This window comes from Diadema antillarum, unplaced genomic scaffold, assembly GCF_040938485.1.
Source record: "Diadema antillarum isolate AM-2024a unplaced genomic scaffold, OU_Dant_1.0 scf00000008, whole genome shotgun sequence".
Taxonomy (NCBI): Eukaryota; Metazoa; Echinodermata; class Echinoidea; order Diadematoida; family Diadematidae; genus Diadema; species Diadema antillarum.
This window is the reverse complement of record NW_027270897.1, coordinates 1,476,607-1,491,649: the sequence shown is the minus strand read 5'-3', so window position 1 is coordinate 1,491,649 and position 15,043 is coordinate 1,476,607. Positions and strand designations below refer to the sequence as shown.

Sequence of the window (15,043 nt, the reverse complement as noted above, 5' to 3'; positions counted from 1 at the left end):
TCAATCAGCATTGTCAAAAACACATTGTTCGAAGGACTTGAAGTTGGTAAATAAGTATCATACATCATGCTATTATCATGCGATATCATAAAACACTTTCTTGAAAACAGACTAACGTGGCATATTCTGTTCTAAGTAATATGTTTTGGCGAAGACGTTAAGTATGTTAAATTCAATTCAATTCAATTCATTCATTTTCATTCTCATTTTTCTTCCAACAAAACATAACACAGAATGATTCAGGAATTATATCATCAGCGTAATACATTAGAATGTGCGAAACGAAAACTAACAAAATGGCCATACATAAAGGGTAAATCCAGTCCAAATATAAGTTAGTCTGATAAAAGAGAGTAAAATCTTACGATTTCAACGGTAAGTATTTGACTGAAATCGGATGAAAAATAAGGAAGTTATGACATTTTGAAGTTTTGCTAACTTCTGCAAAACAGTTCTTGTACAGTGGATATGAATATACGCAAATGAGTGAGCTAACCATGTCATACCCTCATAATCTTCAATTGATCGCGTACAAAAAAAAAGAAATGACGAAAAATCCATGTTTCTGTCATCGAAGTCTGAAACATGATGTTATTCCTGGTTGAATAATTTCAGAATAGTGATCAGTTAGATATACGAGGACTTGAACCTCGGGCATACTTACGTTTGAATGAAGTACTGGAAATTTCAAAGTTTTATGAACAAACTATATGACAAGTTGTTATGGGATGACATGCTCATTTCGCCATTTGCATATTCATATTGACTGTTCAAGAACTATTTCCCCCAAAATAGCGAAACTTCAAAATGTTATAACTTCCTTATTTCACATTCGATTTCGATCTATACCGTTGAACTCGTAATATTTTACTTTTTCTTATCAGACTCACTTATATATATTTGGACTGGATTTCCCCTTCAAGACTTTAAACCTGGTTCTGAATCTGGGTTTGCTCTGTATTAATTCACATGTAATGAATGTCCGTATGAATTTATTGGTTCATTTTGAATCCACCTATTCATATCCTTAACAATTCGATTATTCATCTATTCATTAATTCATTTATCTATCCAATTATTAATGTATTATGACAAATTGTGTATAGATTGATTTTACATAAATATTTATCTATTCATGTTTTTCTTATTCAGTTTTGATTGGGCGCGTAGCCTTGTTATAAACAAAAAAAAAAACATGCTATTACTTTCTTTTTTTAAATGTAGTTACTTGCTTACGTATACGTACCCCTTTCAGGGCGTTAAACTTACAATGGATGACCCATGTACTTCTCACATGAAATAAGAATGTGGCCACAGTGCGGTCAACAACACGTGCATGTAGAAAAGGATCTCATCTTTACGAAATGTCAAGTTGTGACGGGGCTGTGTTCGTGAGATATAAATGGTGCAATATGGACTGCGATAAAAGGTATATCACTTCGTGGTCATCGTTTCATGATAATGTGACTCAACATTCCGTCGAAAGGCATATTTGATCATGTCCATCACCCTTGATGGTTAAGTGCAACATCTAGCAACTTTTGGCAGTATTCCATCTGTTATGATCGAAACCAGTCAAGGAGAAAGAAATAAAGTACAACTTGCTTTGACGAGTGCTTTGTTTTTGTATTTAAGATGTTGGGATGACACCAGACATGTTTGTGCGTGCGATCAGCGAAGCAATTCGTTTCAATGTTGAACATCCAAGATTTTATCTTTTCAGAAAATTTAACGATGATAATTGGATATGGCTTTCATAAAAGAAGGTTTGATAAATTTAATGCTAGAATCTACATACTCTCCAGTGTTTCTCGTTAATAATCGTCTCAACATGTGCATCTTCAAATAATTAAAACACCCGGGAATTAATATGCACGTTATTATCGTTAAGATGCGGAGTACGTCTTATTTGTCTCGTCATGTATTAGTAATTATACAAGGTTAGATTTCATTTCATCATTCATTCATTTCATTCATTTTATTTTACCACGGATAAAAAGCCCAATCAGCAAATATGCTGTTTTTCAATGGGGCCGTGAATCAGTGTACACAAATCATATTAACACGATAAGAAATGATTTAAGTAAAAACAAACAAAAACATCAACATTTGTTGCACTTCATCCACAAAAGTAAGGTTTAACATGATAACTTTCACAACACAAATCTACACAATAATCACAGCATGAACATAAATATAACAAACTATGTATCACCGTCCCACCCTCCCAAATGATATATATACCCCCAAACATCCAAAACATTTGTCATTTATACCTAAAAATCCATTAAAACATCAATATGAAATTATATGCAATACTTCAAAAAAATATATGTATAACTTATCTGTCATGTCATTCTAAACAATTTCTTATTTTTTCTTAATAATAGATATGAATCTTATACTTTTGAGATCAGTAGTTAGATTATTCCAGGCCACTGCCCCCCTGTATCCTAATCGTCTTTTCCCATAGTTTGTTTTGGCTCGAGGAATACAGATGCTGTATTCTGACTTCCGTGTAATATAATGAGGATTTCGAAAACTAAATCTGCGACTTATATAGTCTGGAACCACACCGTATAAGATTTTGTGCATAAACAATAACATTCTTTGATTAATCCTCTCTGTAACTCTATCAATCTTAAGTTGGTGGAAAAGTTGTTCCGTTGAGTATCTTTTATTCACCATAAGCACAATCTTAAGTGCTCGTTTTTGTAATAGGTTTAACTGTTCAATATGCCCCTTTCCAGTGTTTCCCCAAACTCCATCACAATAATCCAAATGACATTGTATCAAAGTTTTATATAGTATCAGCGCTTCATTCTGAGATATATACGATCGAATCCTCTTTAAAAGGTATACGCATTTAACAATCTTGGACTTCATGTGTTTAACATGTGCACCCCATTCCAAATACTCATCGATAACAATGCCGAGATATTTTGTAGTTTTTACTCTCTTAATCACATCACTATCTAACGATATTGTAATCGTTTTATCTACCTTCTTCAGGCGATTTCGTGTACCAATTAGTAAAAATTCACATTTTACTAAATTCAGCTTAAGTTTATTGCAAGCAAGCCATTTCGATATAGCTTGTAAGTCACTTTCAAGACTTGACTTAATTTCAGGTACATTCTTGGAACTGTAATATATACAAGTATCATCAGCATACAATGATAATTTCGATTTTTGTACTACTTTACCGAGATCATTAATGTATATTGAAAACAGTAACGGGCCGAGTACAGACCCTTGTGGTATCCCACATTCAACTGTAGCCTGCTCTGATCGTATTCCATTCATGTAAACATACTGAGAACGAGAGAACAAATATGACTTAAACCACTTGTGGGTAGTACCCCGTATGCCAATGAAATGAAGTTTATCAAGAAGAATCTGATGAACTATACTATCAAAAGCTTTTTTTAAATCTAACATTACCATGCCAGTAAGCAATCCTTCATCCACATTATTTAAAACATCTTCTGTTGTATTCAAAACTGCAGTATAGGTGGAGTGATGAGGTCGGAAACCCGATTGGTTTTCGATTAATTTTTTTTTATCCGTGACATATTTATACATTTGTTCAAATACTATCTTCTCTATAACTTTAGCTAATACAGACATAAGGGAAATTGGTCTGTAGTTGTCCATAACTTCTCTGCTACCTTTTTTTAAATATGGGAGTTACTTTTGAAATTTTCCAGTTTTCAGGTACATCCCCATTCTTCAGAGATAAATTTATGATATGATGAAGAGGTACAACTATATATGGTAATATTTCATGAATTAATTCGGCTGATATATTATCAGGTCCACAACCTTTACCCTTAGGGAGACTTTTCAACAGATCAGTGACCTTCTGAACTGAAACCTCATGAAACTGAAATGAATCTTCTAATTGAGTAAGGAAATCCAATGCAGACTTTTCCGCGTGAGGTATTTCACTCTGAACATTCTTACCTACATTAACAAAGTGGGTATTAAATGCATTCACAATTTCTTTGGGGTTTGTGACGTAGTGATCATCACCTAGTTTGACTGAATTGACCAGAGAGTGCGTTATTTTGTTGGAAGTAAATGCTTGAGTGACGCCCACATCGAATTTCGATCTCCATTATTCTCATTAATACATGATGCAATGAATTCACGTTTTCGTTTGCGAATAATTGACGTGATTTTGTTTCTGAGCGATTTGTATTCATACCAATCCTTTTCTGAACAGGAATTTTTTGCTTTCACTTTCTTTTCGTCCCTCTCTCGTATCAGACCCAGTATTTCAGATGTCATCCAGGGAGAAATTTTATTTGTTATTCGGCATTTCTTTGGGGGAGCATGTTTTTCAATTTTATCTGTGATAGTTTGATATAAATTGTCACAAGAAATCTGGCAATCAGAACATGTCAAAACATTCTCCCACTTCAGTTCATTAAACTCTTGTTTTACAACATCCCAGTTCACTTTTTTCCAATTTCGAAAATACTTAAACTTATGCTTTTGTGGCTTTTCTTTTTGCCTACCTCTGACGTAATAAACCATATAATGGTCACTGATTGAAGCTTTGGTTTTGATCAAAAATATTGAATAGGCAATGATTGTGTTGTCGTGCGTGAATCTCATTCACTGATATTTTCAAGCTGCTGTGTCCCAGTGGAAAATACCCCACGGACTGTCGTTACGAGGTTTCTCGTTCAAGTCCCCTGCCTGCAGCGGATGTGCTCCTATAGGCGAGGTACCCTCATTGCCTATAATAGTCACTTGGAGAGGACGCAATACCGTCTTATATTGTTTTGTTTTGTTTGTTTGTTTTTGTTTTGTTTTGCCTTGCTTTTTTTAGTTTGCTTAGAATCACATGGATTCACTGCGTCCTTAGCGGTCACCTAACATAAATAAATTCAAAATCAAATTAAAATCAAAACGAAAGTACGAGTGGGCTCCTTGAGGGGGAATGACTTAACATCTACTGATGATGAAGACAACCTCCCCCTCCTGCGATGGCTCTGTGATATGGGAGGAGTGCAGCTGTCCCGACAAAATAGGTCCACTGGCTATACCAGACTAGAACCCTGCCTTTTATAGTGATGCCAATTCACAGCATTGTCATCTTAAAGTCTCCCTGATCCTGCAGGAGACTCCCTGAAAACTGAAACATCTCTTCATGTCCTTAATACTATAGAAAACTAAAGTCTCCCTGATTTGGGTGTTATTTTAGGCTGTTGAGTTGTATGTAAGACATACGTATCTTCCCGATTGCTCTTTGGAATCTCAATGATCTACTCATGTGAGAATGTTGGCAGTCCTCCATTCATTGTCAGTGGAAAAAAGAGAATGAATTAAAATCTTTAGTTGCGCAATGGCGTACTGATCAAATGTTGCGCTTGACTCTTATTCATATGCATGTATTAAATTACAACTGTTATATAGCTACTTTTTAAAATTTGTGGGTTAATGTTCTTTTTCATTCATTCATTTATTCATTCATTCGTTCATTCATACACACACACACACACATACCATACAGACATACATACACACATACATCTATTCATTCATTCATTCATTCATTCATTCATTCATTCATTCATTCATTCATTATATTCACATGGTTCAGTTAGCTACCTATAGTTATCTATTTATTCATCCCTTCCTTAACTCGTCATCATGATCCTACCTGCAGGAATATTGCGGATTGCACACGAATTAGCCAGCAGCTGTACCATGTTCCATCTATGTGGAAAGATAAATCAACTACAAGGAGATTTGTTTCTTTATTTAGACATTCAATCACTGAGTTCTGGTAACGCTTCTGATAACGCCACCGAATAAACCGACTTCATTATAATCGCTTTGCCTTGTGAAATTCTTCCTCTATTTTTGGTCTATACAAACAGATGTCGTCGTTTTGAAGTGTAGACGCTGAACTGTCAAGCGTTCAAAATCAGTATTGACTGAAATTTCAATGCCCAATACCGAACCTCCACAACATGTATAGTTTCCTTTGATATTCACTTCATTAGATTCTTACTTCCGCGGCGACAAAGTCTCCATTCGGCACAATGTGATTCTACATCAATGTGGTTTGTTCTTAGCGGTCATCACCTCGTCCTCCTTTTTCCCTCCGTTGTATCTCGAAAAAGAAAGTCAGACCTACTTCTGAAGGGGAATGAGGTGCGAGTTTTGTCCAGGAATGTGCTCTTTGTATTGAGTTCCTTCTGTTGATAATACGTCGTGTACCAAACTAATGTTGAAGGATATATGCCCCCTAAAAAAAGAAAAATACAGCAGAAGGAGATGGAAAATTCTAATCTGAATATTTAAGGCTTCAGTAAGACGCTTTCTGAAGTCACTCGATGAACTTTAATGTTGTGTGCCGTTTGTATGGAAATGGAAAGGGGAATTATTTGCAAGCGGCTGTACTCGGCTAGGATATACATGCATGCAGTTAAGAACCTTCTCTACCGTATATGGTAGAACTTTTTCCGATGTGAGCCGAGACGCAATTTGGGCGCCCCCTGTGCGCATATTGCATAAAACGTTCCCTTTTAGCCTGATAGCCCGGCTTGCATGCGGCAGTAATGGGCAAAACGATTCCACGTCGTTGATTTGATTTCTCGGCGAGTCTCCCGGATGACACAGTACGGTTCCTGGCATCAAGCGCAACCTGGGTTGACTCTAAGAAAACAACAACAAAAATGTGGAAGAAAATGGTTTCTTCGTTTGGTCGTTCATTTTGCTTGTGTGTTTGTTTTTAAGTGTTCTTTGAAAGCGAGATTGATTCGTTATCCCAATTATTTCCTGCAATCTTGACTCAAGGATGGCACAAAGCATAATACGAGCATGACGAGTGGGAAAATAAATCAGTAAAAATCACCGCTGATTGAAGAACGGGCAAAGTCGATATCCATTACCAAGCAAACGGAATGTTGTGTATTATATACCGGTATCTGAACGAGAACCCCGTGAGCATGAACTGTTTATAATGTGGTATACCCAGTACATACACTTTGTATACGCAGAAAGCTGCATTTCTGAATAAATGGCAAAAGTACTGTGTTATAATCCGTCAACAACCAATAGTAGTGTGTCTTAAGATTCCCGGGGTAGCCCCTTAGCATCCAGGGTAGCTTGCCTCCGACATCGAAGGTAGCCTCTCCAGTATGCTTGTATGAACACTCTATTCTAAATGATCCTAAATATCATCATTATCCCAGAATTTTCATTAGAATTTGCTCAAACTTTAATTGTCCTGATTTCCTAATTTTTCTGCTCTTTTCACAAAAACTAATTTTCATGGTGGATCTCCCTTTTAAATGTAGTCGAAGAGTACTTGATGAATATTTATGGTAGCACAATACCTAGCTTAGCTGTCTATGGAAGGGACGAACATAAGTTTTCAATCGTCTTCATCCATTTTCCTTCCCTTGTCATGCAGCACAATATGTCCAGTCTTATCTGTTCTATACTCTCCTCTTGTCTATACCCTCCATTCATTTTCTGACATTTCTCTGACCTTTCCCCTGTTTCTTTATCTGTCAAATCTCTCTCTCTCTCCCTTCTTTCTCTAAACCTTTCATCTTGATATTTCCAGTTTCTCCTATTCCCTCCTCTAAATTTCGTTCTGCCTTTCCAACTTATTTCCATTCTTTGTCTCTTTCACTCTTGATACCCATTTCTCTCCATATTTTTTTTTCCTCTCAGTGTCTTAATCTTGCCTTAATATCTCACACGTCAAATCGACTGTTCTGTCTCCCCTCGTTCTCACAGGCGCCAAGACGGTGTACGTGGGCAACCAGGTCATCTATTGCGTAAGCATGGCCCTCCTGGCCGCCATCCGCACCCCGTGGGCAGCGTTCCTCTTCTCCGCCACGGCAGGTATCGAGTACTCGACGCTCTTTACGCTTCCGTTCATCCTCCTGGCCAATTACCACTCAACAGACACGGTGAGCGCTTCATTCATTCATTCATTCATTCATTCATTCATTCATTCATTTAGTAATTCTTTTATTCATGGATATATGTAAACAACATATCCCATGCAGTTGCCAATAGGAACTAAACATTCGCCTACGACGGAAGGGGAAAAAACTGCATAGGCATTGCGTCCATAACGATGGGGATAAAGAAAAATTGGATAGTGATAAAGAAATTTATACTTACAATGATTAGGAGTTCATTGCCAGGTCAAATTGTGTGTGTGCGTACGTGTGTGTGCGTGTGTGCGTGTGTGCGTGTGTGTGTGTGTGTGGGTAAACGTGTGTGAATATGTTTCAGGCACATGACGATGTAAAACCTAAAAATCATAATGCGGAGCCAATAAGGTTTCCTTATCCTTACACCTATTTTATTGCTCATAAGTTTTGACCCGGAACCGATACTTGTGTTTAATTTGTTTCCCCGTTTCAACACAGAAAAACTGTAAAGAGATTATTGAGAGTACGAAACAATAATTGAAGATATCGCTTCCAGTAAGCATTTAATGATTTCCAAGGTCTTCCACGATTCCTCAATGATCTTCCAATGAATATTACAGTAAGCATGTCCTTCATCAAATTTTGAACTGGTTCAAAAGAGTGTGAACCGATAGAGACCATCAATGAAATAACGAAGCCCAGCGAAGATCCATAAGAAATCAATGTGCTCCGTGTGACAGATGGCTGAAGAACTGAAGTGAAATTAGGGATGAGTTTTGTCCCTTAGTGAGTGCTCAATGATCTCTACAGCGTTTCCGCAGAGACAACAGTTTTATCATTATGGATAATGCATGGCTCGACACTAACTTTTTTGTTTGGTGGCCCGATGGGGCCACCAAAATACTAAATTTCAAATATTTGGTGGTCCGAGAGAAAATTTTGGTGTCCCGAAGAAAAACCAATAAAAAACATTAAAAGTCCTTTTTTTTGATGAGTCAAATATTTAAGATTTATGATAGTAAGAATTAGAAGTTGGACATATCTACTCATAGGCGGGCCGAGGCGGGCCACCAAATTTGCCCTTTTTTGAAATTTGGTGGCCCGACTTTCATTTTTGGTGGCCCCGGGCCACCGGGCCACCGTTAGTGTCGAGCCCTGGATAATGGGATGTTGAGGACTGCTGTGAGATCTGGGCCCTGTTTTATGAAGAGTTGAAATTGATTATAAAGTTGATTTCTATCATAAGTCTATGGCAGCCTGTGTGTTAGGGAAATTTAAAATCGATTAATATGTATTTTGATAAAACAGGGCCCTGTATGCCAAATCTGGTGTTGGGTTGCTCAATAGTATCCGTCCTGATGAAAGAAGCATGACAATTGTATGAATTAATCAGTTCTTTTACCACTGTTGTTGTGGGTTTTTTTTTCATGCTGTCCCGTATCGTTGCAGTTCTACAAGACGAGCAGCGCCACACACAACGAAGACGAACTCGACGTTGAAGATAGTAGCAGACAGCAGAAGCAGCCCATCCGGGGCCTCGGAACGGACGTGTCGCTCGTGCAGAGCATGGTGTTCGTTGCGCAGTTCTTCCTTTCAATCTGTATGGGGAGCATAGTGCACGCCGTAGGGAGCACGGTCGCAATCGTGGGTGCTGCTTGCGTGCTAAGCGGTTTGGGGGCGCTAGCCGCAACCCAAGTAATGTATGCCGGGTTATGATACACTCCAACTTTACAGAATTCCTACAGTGTATATCAAAGTGAATTTTAGAGAAACAGAACCCCTTAGTTTATCAGTGAAAAGTGTAAGAAATAGGATATATTCATAGAAGTATGTGGGACATGTACACAATGATATGACAGCTATAATCATGAACACAACGCGAGTCGTACTATACTGAGTAATGGTAATATTTTGTGTGAAAATTTGGCTATAGGTGTAGTAAAACAAAGATGATGAATTAGCTGATAGATTTAATGGGATAAAAAAATGTAGCAAAAATTTGAATTCATTTGCGAGATTTACTGATGAACAATGATGTGCGTATGATGTATAAATGTGTATGTGTGTTCGATTGTGTGCGTTTGTACGTGCGTGTGTGCTTGTGTGCGAAGTCCTGATAGGACGTTAAGGAGTACAAAATTTGAACCTGCAACAACGTGTAATGCCAAACTGATGAATTATTACAAAGAGGCTTATCAAAGAACATGACTTTCTCCACAAGGTATATAACTGTAACGTTGCACACTTCGTCGAGTGGTAGGGCCTATGCATACTCAAGTAGCCGAATCGTAGATTGTATGAATGTTTTTGTTCAACGATGTGGGCTGAAAATGACATAGACATTTCTCGATGCCAGAAATCTATGCACTACTTGAAAACAAAGTTTATCAGTCGCTTTCCATTCTAAAATGATATCGGAAATGCTAATAATGCAAATAATACTCTGGCAGTAGAGACACAAACTATAATGGAGAAAATCATAAAACGTTTTGTGATTGTCCCCAATCATGTCAAATATAGGATTAATCTTCATCGGGTTGTTGGCTAATAGACAAAGTTTATGTTCAAACAAAATGGACCACGACGAAATGGACTAATCGTTTCGATAATTGTGCTTCGGCGCTTACATCTGGAAGGGTGCACCTAGGTCATGAGTAAGCAAAATCTTTATTCTCATATTTCATCATCAGTAAAATCACATTAGCTGTTGAACAGTATAGGCAAATTTACACGATTGTAGTACATTGATGAAATCGATAACATTGCACTGATAAAGCTGATGAAATTGCAAATGCTCATCGCAACCCATTATTGATCTTTGTGCAAGGCCTTCGGGGTTTTAAGGTTTCGTCAGAGTCGCTGTCGCAACTTTTGATTTACGGAGAAAGAAAAACAACAACCTCAAACTCATTGACAGCAAACGCAAGAAATGTCTTTTCTTGCCTAAGGAAATCAGAGCCTAATTTTATACTCGACTGGATATTCAATAACAAAACGGAAAGCCAGCCGGGAGCGTGTCCACATTATGTTTCTTTTGTACTTTATCAATCGCAGCATTAGGGGTCCACATTTCAAAAATGGATGCGAAAAGGTAGAAGTACAGGAGCACAATATACGAATTGGTTAGAAGCCCTCAACAAGCTTCAAGACAAGACCCCTTACCTCTTGGGAGATGCCGAGGTTTCTATTCTTCGTCCGTCCTTTTCTTTTGAAACTGTCCACCCAATTTTTTGATCACATTGCTCCTATTTGAAGAAATTTCCGCGGCGATTCGATTAGAGCAGGCATCGTGTACCGGGCTGTCCAATCGCGCCCAGCTATAGGGTTTCCTGCCGGTTCGTCCCGCTCTCTGATTACTTAATATCAGGTTTACCAATAGAATCTTCCCCTCGACCGCAACCTGTGGTAGAATATACATCACCAAGATGAAAAGTGTCGGAGAAGAAACAAAAAATCTGCACTTTTTGAGGCTGTTACCATAGAACGTGGTGGATAGAGGGGAAGGTTTGGAGAAAAGAGCATCGTACAAAATTTGGCATAAAAGTGACATTTTGCTGAATGAATAATTTATAATGTTGCTTTCAACGTAGTCAGATTTTGGCGTTACGGAGTTGCATTGTATGACATGTGCTTCAATTATGAGTATATATTGTGCTTTCATAATGCGGTAGCTTGATTCTGGAGGAAAATGTGAAAATCAATAAATAATTGTGTATATTCATTGAAAACGACGTAAGTGCTTTTTTTCTATAAAGGTGTGTGTGTGTGTGTTCCATGTCAGTGGATAGTGATGGTCATCTACCATTGCTGCCTTTCCTCGCCTTACAAAGCATCATTAACAACAACGAAATCCATTTTCAAGCCAGTTCATTCGTACACCTGTACACTCCTAAACTATTATGCCTTTAGCGAAACTATTCACCCTTCTTTTTCACAACAACCACACAAGTATACACATTCACATACGTAAATTGATACCGAAAAAAGGCATAACCCATCAGATGTGCAATCACTAAATATATATGGTAAATACAATCGCAAGCGCGTGCATACACACACACACATACACACACAAATTTATTTTTATTTATTTATTTAATGCTAATCTTTTGTCAGGGTAGCCCATTCACCAATAAATAGTGGTCTCCATGGAGCCCTGAATAATATTGATGAACATATGTACATTAAATAGCAAAACGTATATACAGAAGATAACATAGATACATTGCAAATAATACAGTGTATATTGATTATGTCACCACGAGAGTACAACAGAATGCCGATATAACAATTATAACGCTATTGTGCAGGAATGATTGGCTAGCCCAGAATAAATTTGGTGTGTAACATTCACACGTTTACATCTGCATGCACGCTCCCACATCCCCCAGGAAAAAAAGATACACACGGATCACAGGCACACTCCACAAAATCACACTGACGAGGTTTTCTTATAACCACCACAAACTGATGACTTTTTAATGACTTCTTTTCTTCAATTGGAAAAAATCTTTCTCAAAATATTCCTCTTTCTAGTAAATCTTTTAGTGATTTTTTAGATACACCTAACTCTAAAACTATATTTTTTGACCCAACATATAAAGAAGAAATAATAAAGATTGTTGCCAATTTGAAAGAAGGTAAAAGTCCTGGCCACGACGGAATTGACAACTATTTGATAAAAAACATAATTCCTCAAATAGTGGATCCCTTAGTACATATTATCAACTCATCGCTTGCAACTGGCCATGTGCCAAATAGCATGAAAATTGCGAAAGTAATTCCTATTTATAAGAAAGGGGAGAAGGATGATGTCAATAACTATAGACCCATATCTTTATTATCTTCTATTTCTAAGATTCTTGAAAGAATAGTCTACACCAGGACAGTACGTTTTCTTAAAACCTGCGACATATTTTCAAACTTTCAATTTGGATTCAGGGAAAATCACAGCACAACAGACGCACTACTTGCCCTCATCGACAAAGTCACACACGCACTCGACACACTTTCACACACAATAGGTATCTTCTTGGACTTCTCCAAGGCCTTTGACACGATTAACCACGGAATACTTCTCGCCAAACTGTCTCATTATGGAATACGTGGAAAGGCCTTGGAGTGGTTCACGAGTTACCTATCAGAAAGATCCCAATTTGTACATGTCAACGGCTTTGACTCTCAAAGTAAAACAATTGCATGTGGTGTTCCACAAGGGAGTTTATTAGGCCCATTGTTATTCATTATTTATATTAATGATTTTCATAGATCCTCGGAGAAACTATCATTCATATTATTCGCGGATGACTCTAATCTTTTTTTTTCCCACCCTGACCCAAATATCTTAATAAGAACAGTCAATGAAGAATTGATAAAGGTCATACAATGGATATACGCAAACAAATTGTCATTAAATATTCAAAAAACAAAAGTTATGCTTTTTAGTAATTCTTTAGATAGCCTCCCAGGCAATATAACATTTGATACTACTCCCTTAGAAGAAGTTTCTTCTTTTAAATTTCTTGGTGTTTGCGTTGATAACAAGCTTTCATGGAGGAATCATATTGATAACATATGTAAAATTATTTCACGTAACATTGGCGTAATGAATAGATTAAAATATTATCTTCCTTCATCTGCATTATTAACTCTTTATTCTAGTTTGATACTCCCTTATTTAAACTACGGGATTCTTGCTTGGGGTAATACATATCAGATGTTACTTGATAAACTTCTTTTATTGCAAAAGAAAGCGCTTAGAATTGTTTTTAATTTACATACCCGAGAACATACAGATGCTTTGTTTTCTGACCATAAAATATTAAAAGTAAATGATTTGTATGTGTTTCAACTTGGTCAGTTTATGTTTAATTACAACAGTACCTTTTTACCTAAAATATTCCACGATTTATTTCATCGAAACAGTCATGTTCATAACTATCCCACGCGACGATCCGACGAATTCCATCTTCCGTTAATGAGAACCGCACATGCCCAAAATACATTTCTTTATACCGGACCCAGACTTTGGAATAATTTAGATAATAGTTTAAAAGATTCCCCCAGATTTGTCACATTTAAATATAAACTCAGAAAACATTTACTTTCTATTTATAATCTTAGATAATTTAAATTGTTATAATTTATGTTTGAGCTTTCACCTGTCCTGATGTCGCAGCACTTGGCGTGTTCTGTGTGCAGACCTCTCTTCTTTCTTCTCTCCTTTTCCTTTCCTGTCTATTGTTCTTCGTAGACTTGTATTGTTACCGTCTTCTCTCCTCTCGGTACTGTCTCGCGTCCAACAGTGTATATGCGTGTGGGTAATTGAATGTGTGTACGAATGTATTGTCCTTGTCTTATTTTCCCGGTACATGTGGTTCAATGAACAGTGTCCGGGCACTATAGCATTGGTATTCTATATTTTTTTCCCGACCTGTGTATCTCAAAATAACTACATGTATATTGTTATAGAATAGTATATCATTCACTCATTATTTATCTAGCGATCCACGTCCGACAAGCTTTGCTTTTTAGTGGATCACTATTTTCCATGATCGAATTTATTTTCCGCTCGCCCACGTAGTATTTGTACAGTGTTCCTCTTTATTATTGTACATATATGTTGTTCTATAATTTGTCTCGTATATTACATGAATCTTTTGCAAGCGTTTGAACAATATCAGTTAATGACATGTATACATTGTACTATGTTTTTGATTTTCGTTGATTGGAAATAAACTATGATTGAATTGAATTGAATTGAACTGATTGGCTGCGCAAAATCGCATCAGATTCGGATATCATAATCTTGCATTATTTTTTTTTTCATGATACCCGAAAAAGAAAAACAATGGCGGAACACTTCTCTTTAATTTCCTCCATTAGCACTTGCAAGATAATAGATATGTGACATATTTTATGAACAGGTGAATTTGAAAGCATGATTTTGATATTTGACAGTTGCGTTACAATGAAAGCACGCACACAGTAACAATTATTTACGTATCCGTAACCCCCCCCCCCCAAAAAAAAAAATACGGCCAAACTAACCTCACATGACAGATATAATGTTCATGTTCATGTTCATTCGTGTCACACAGTTTTATCAAGCACGCTTTCTGAATATTTAC

The 15,043-nt window shown here is 37.0% G+C and overlaps 1 protein-coding gene across 1 annotated transcript in view; it reads left to right on the top strand.

The window, feature by feature from the left end:
* LOC139717775 (membrane-associated transporter protein-like) overlaps positions 1-9,629 on the top strand; it is a 44,097-nt gene extending 34,468 nt beyond the window's left edge. Inside the window, exons 3-4 of the mRNA XM_071629279.1 lie at positions 7,768-7,943; positions 9,363-9,629. Coding sequence (XP_071485380.1) covers positions 7,768-7,943; positions 9,363-9,629 — 443 coding nt within the window. The remainder of the gene's footprint in view (positions 1-7,767; positions 7,944-9,362) is intronic.
* Positions 9,630-15,043: the final 5,414 nt, after the last annotated feature.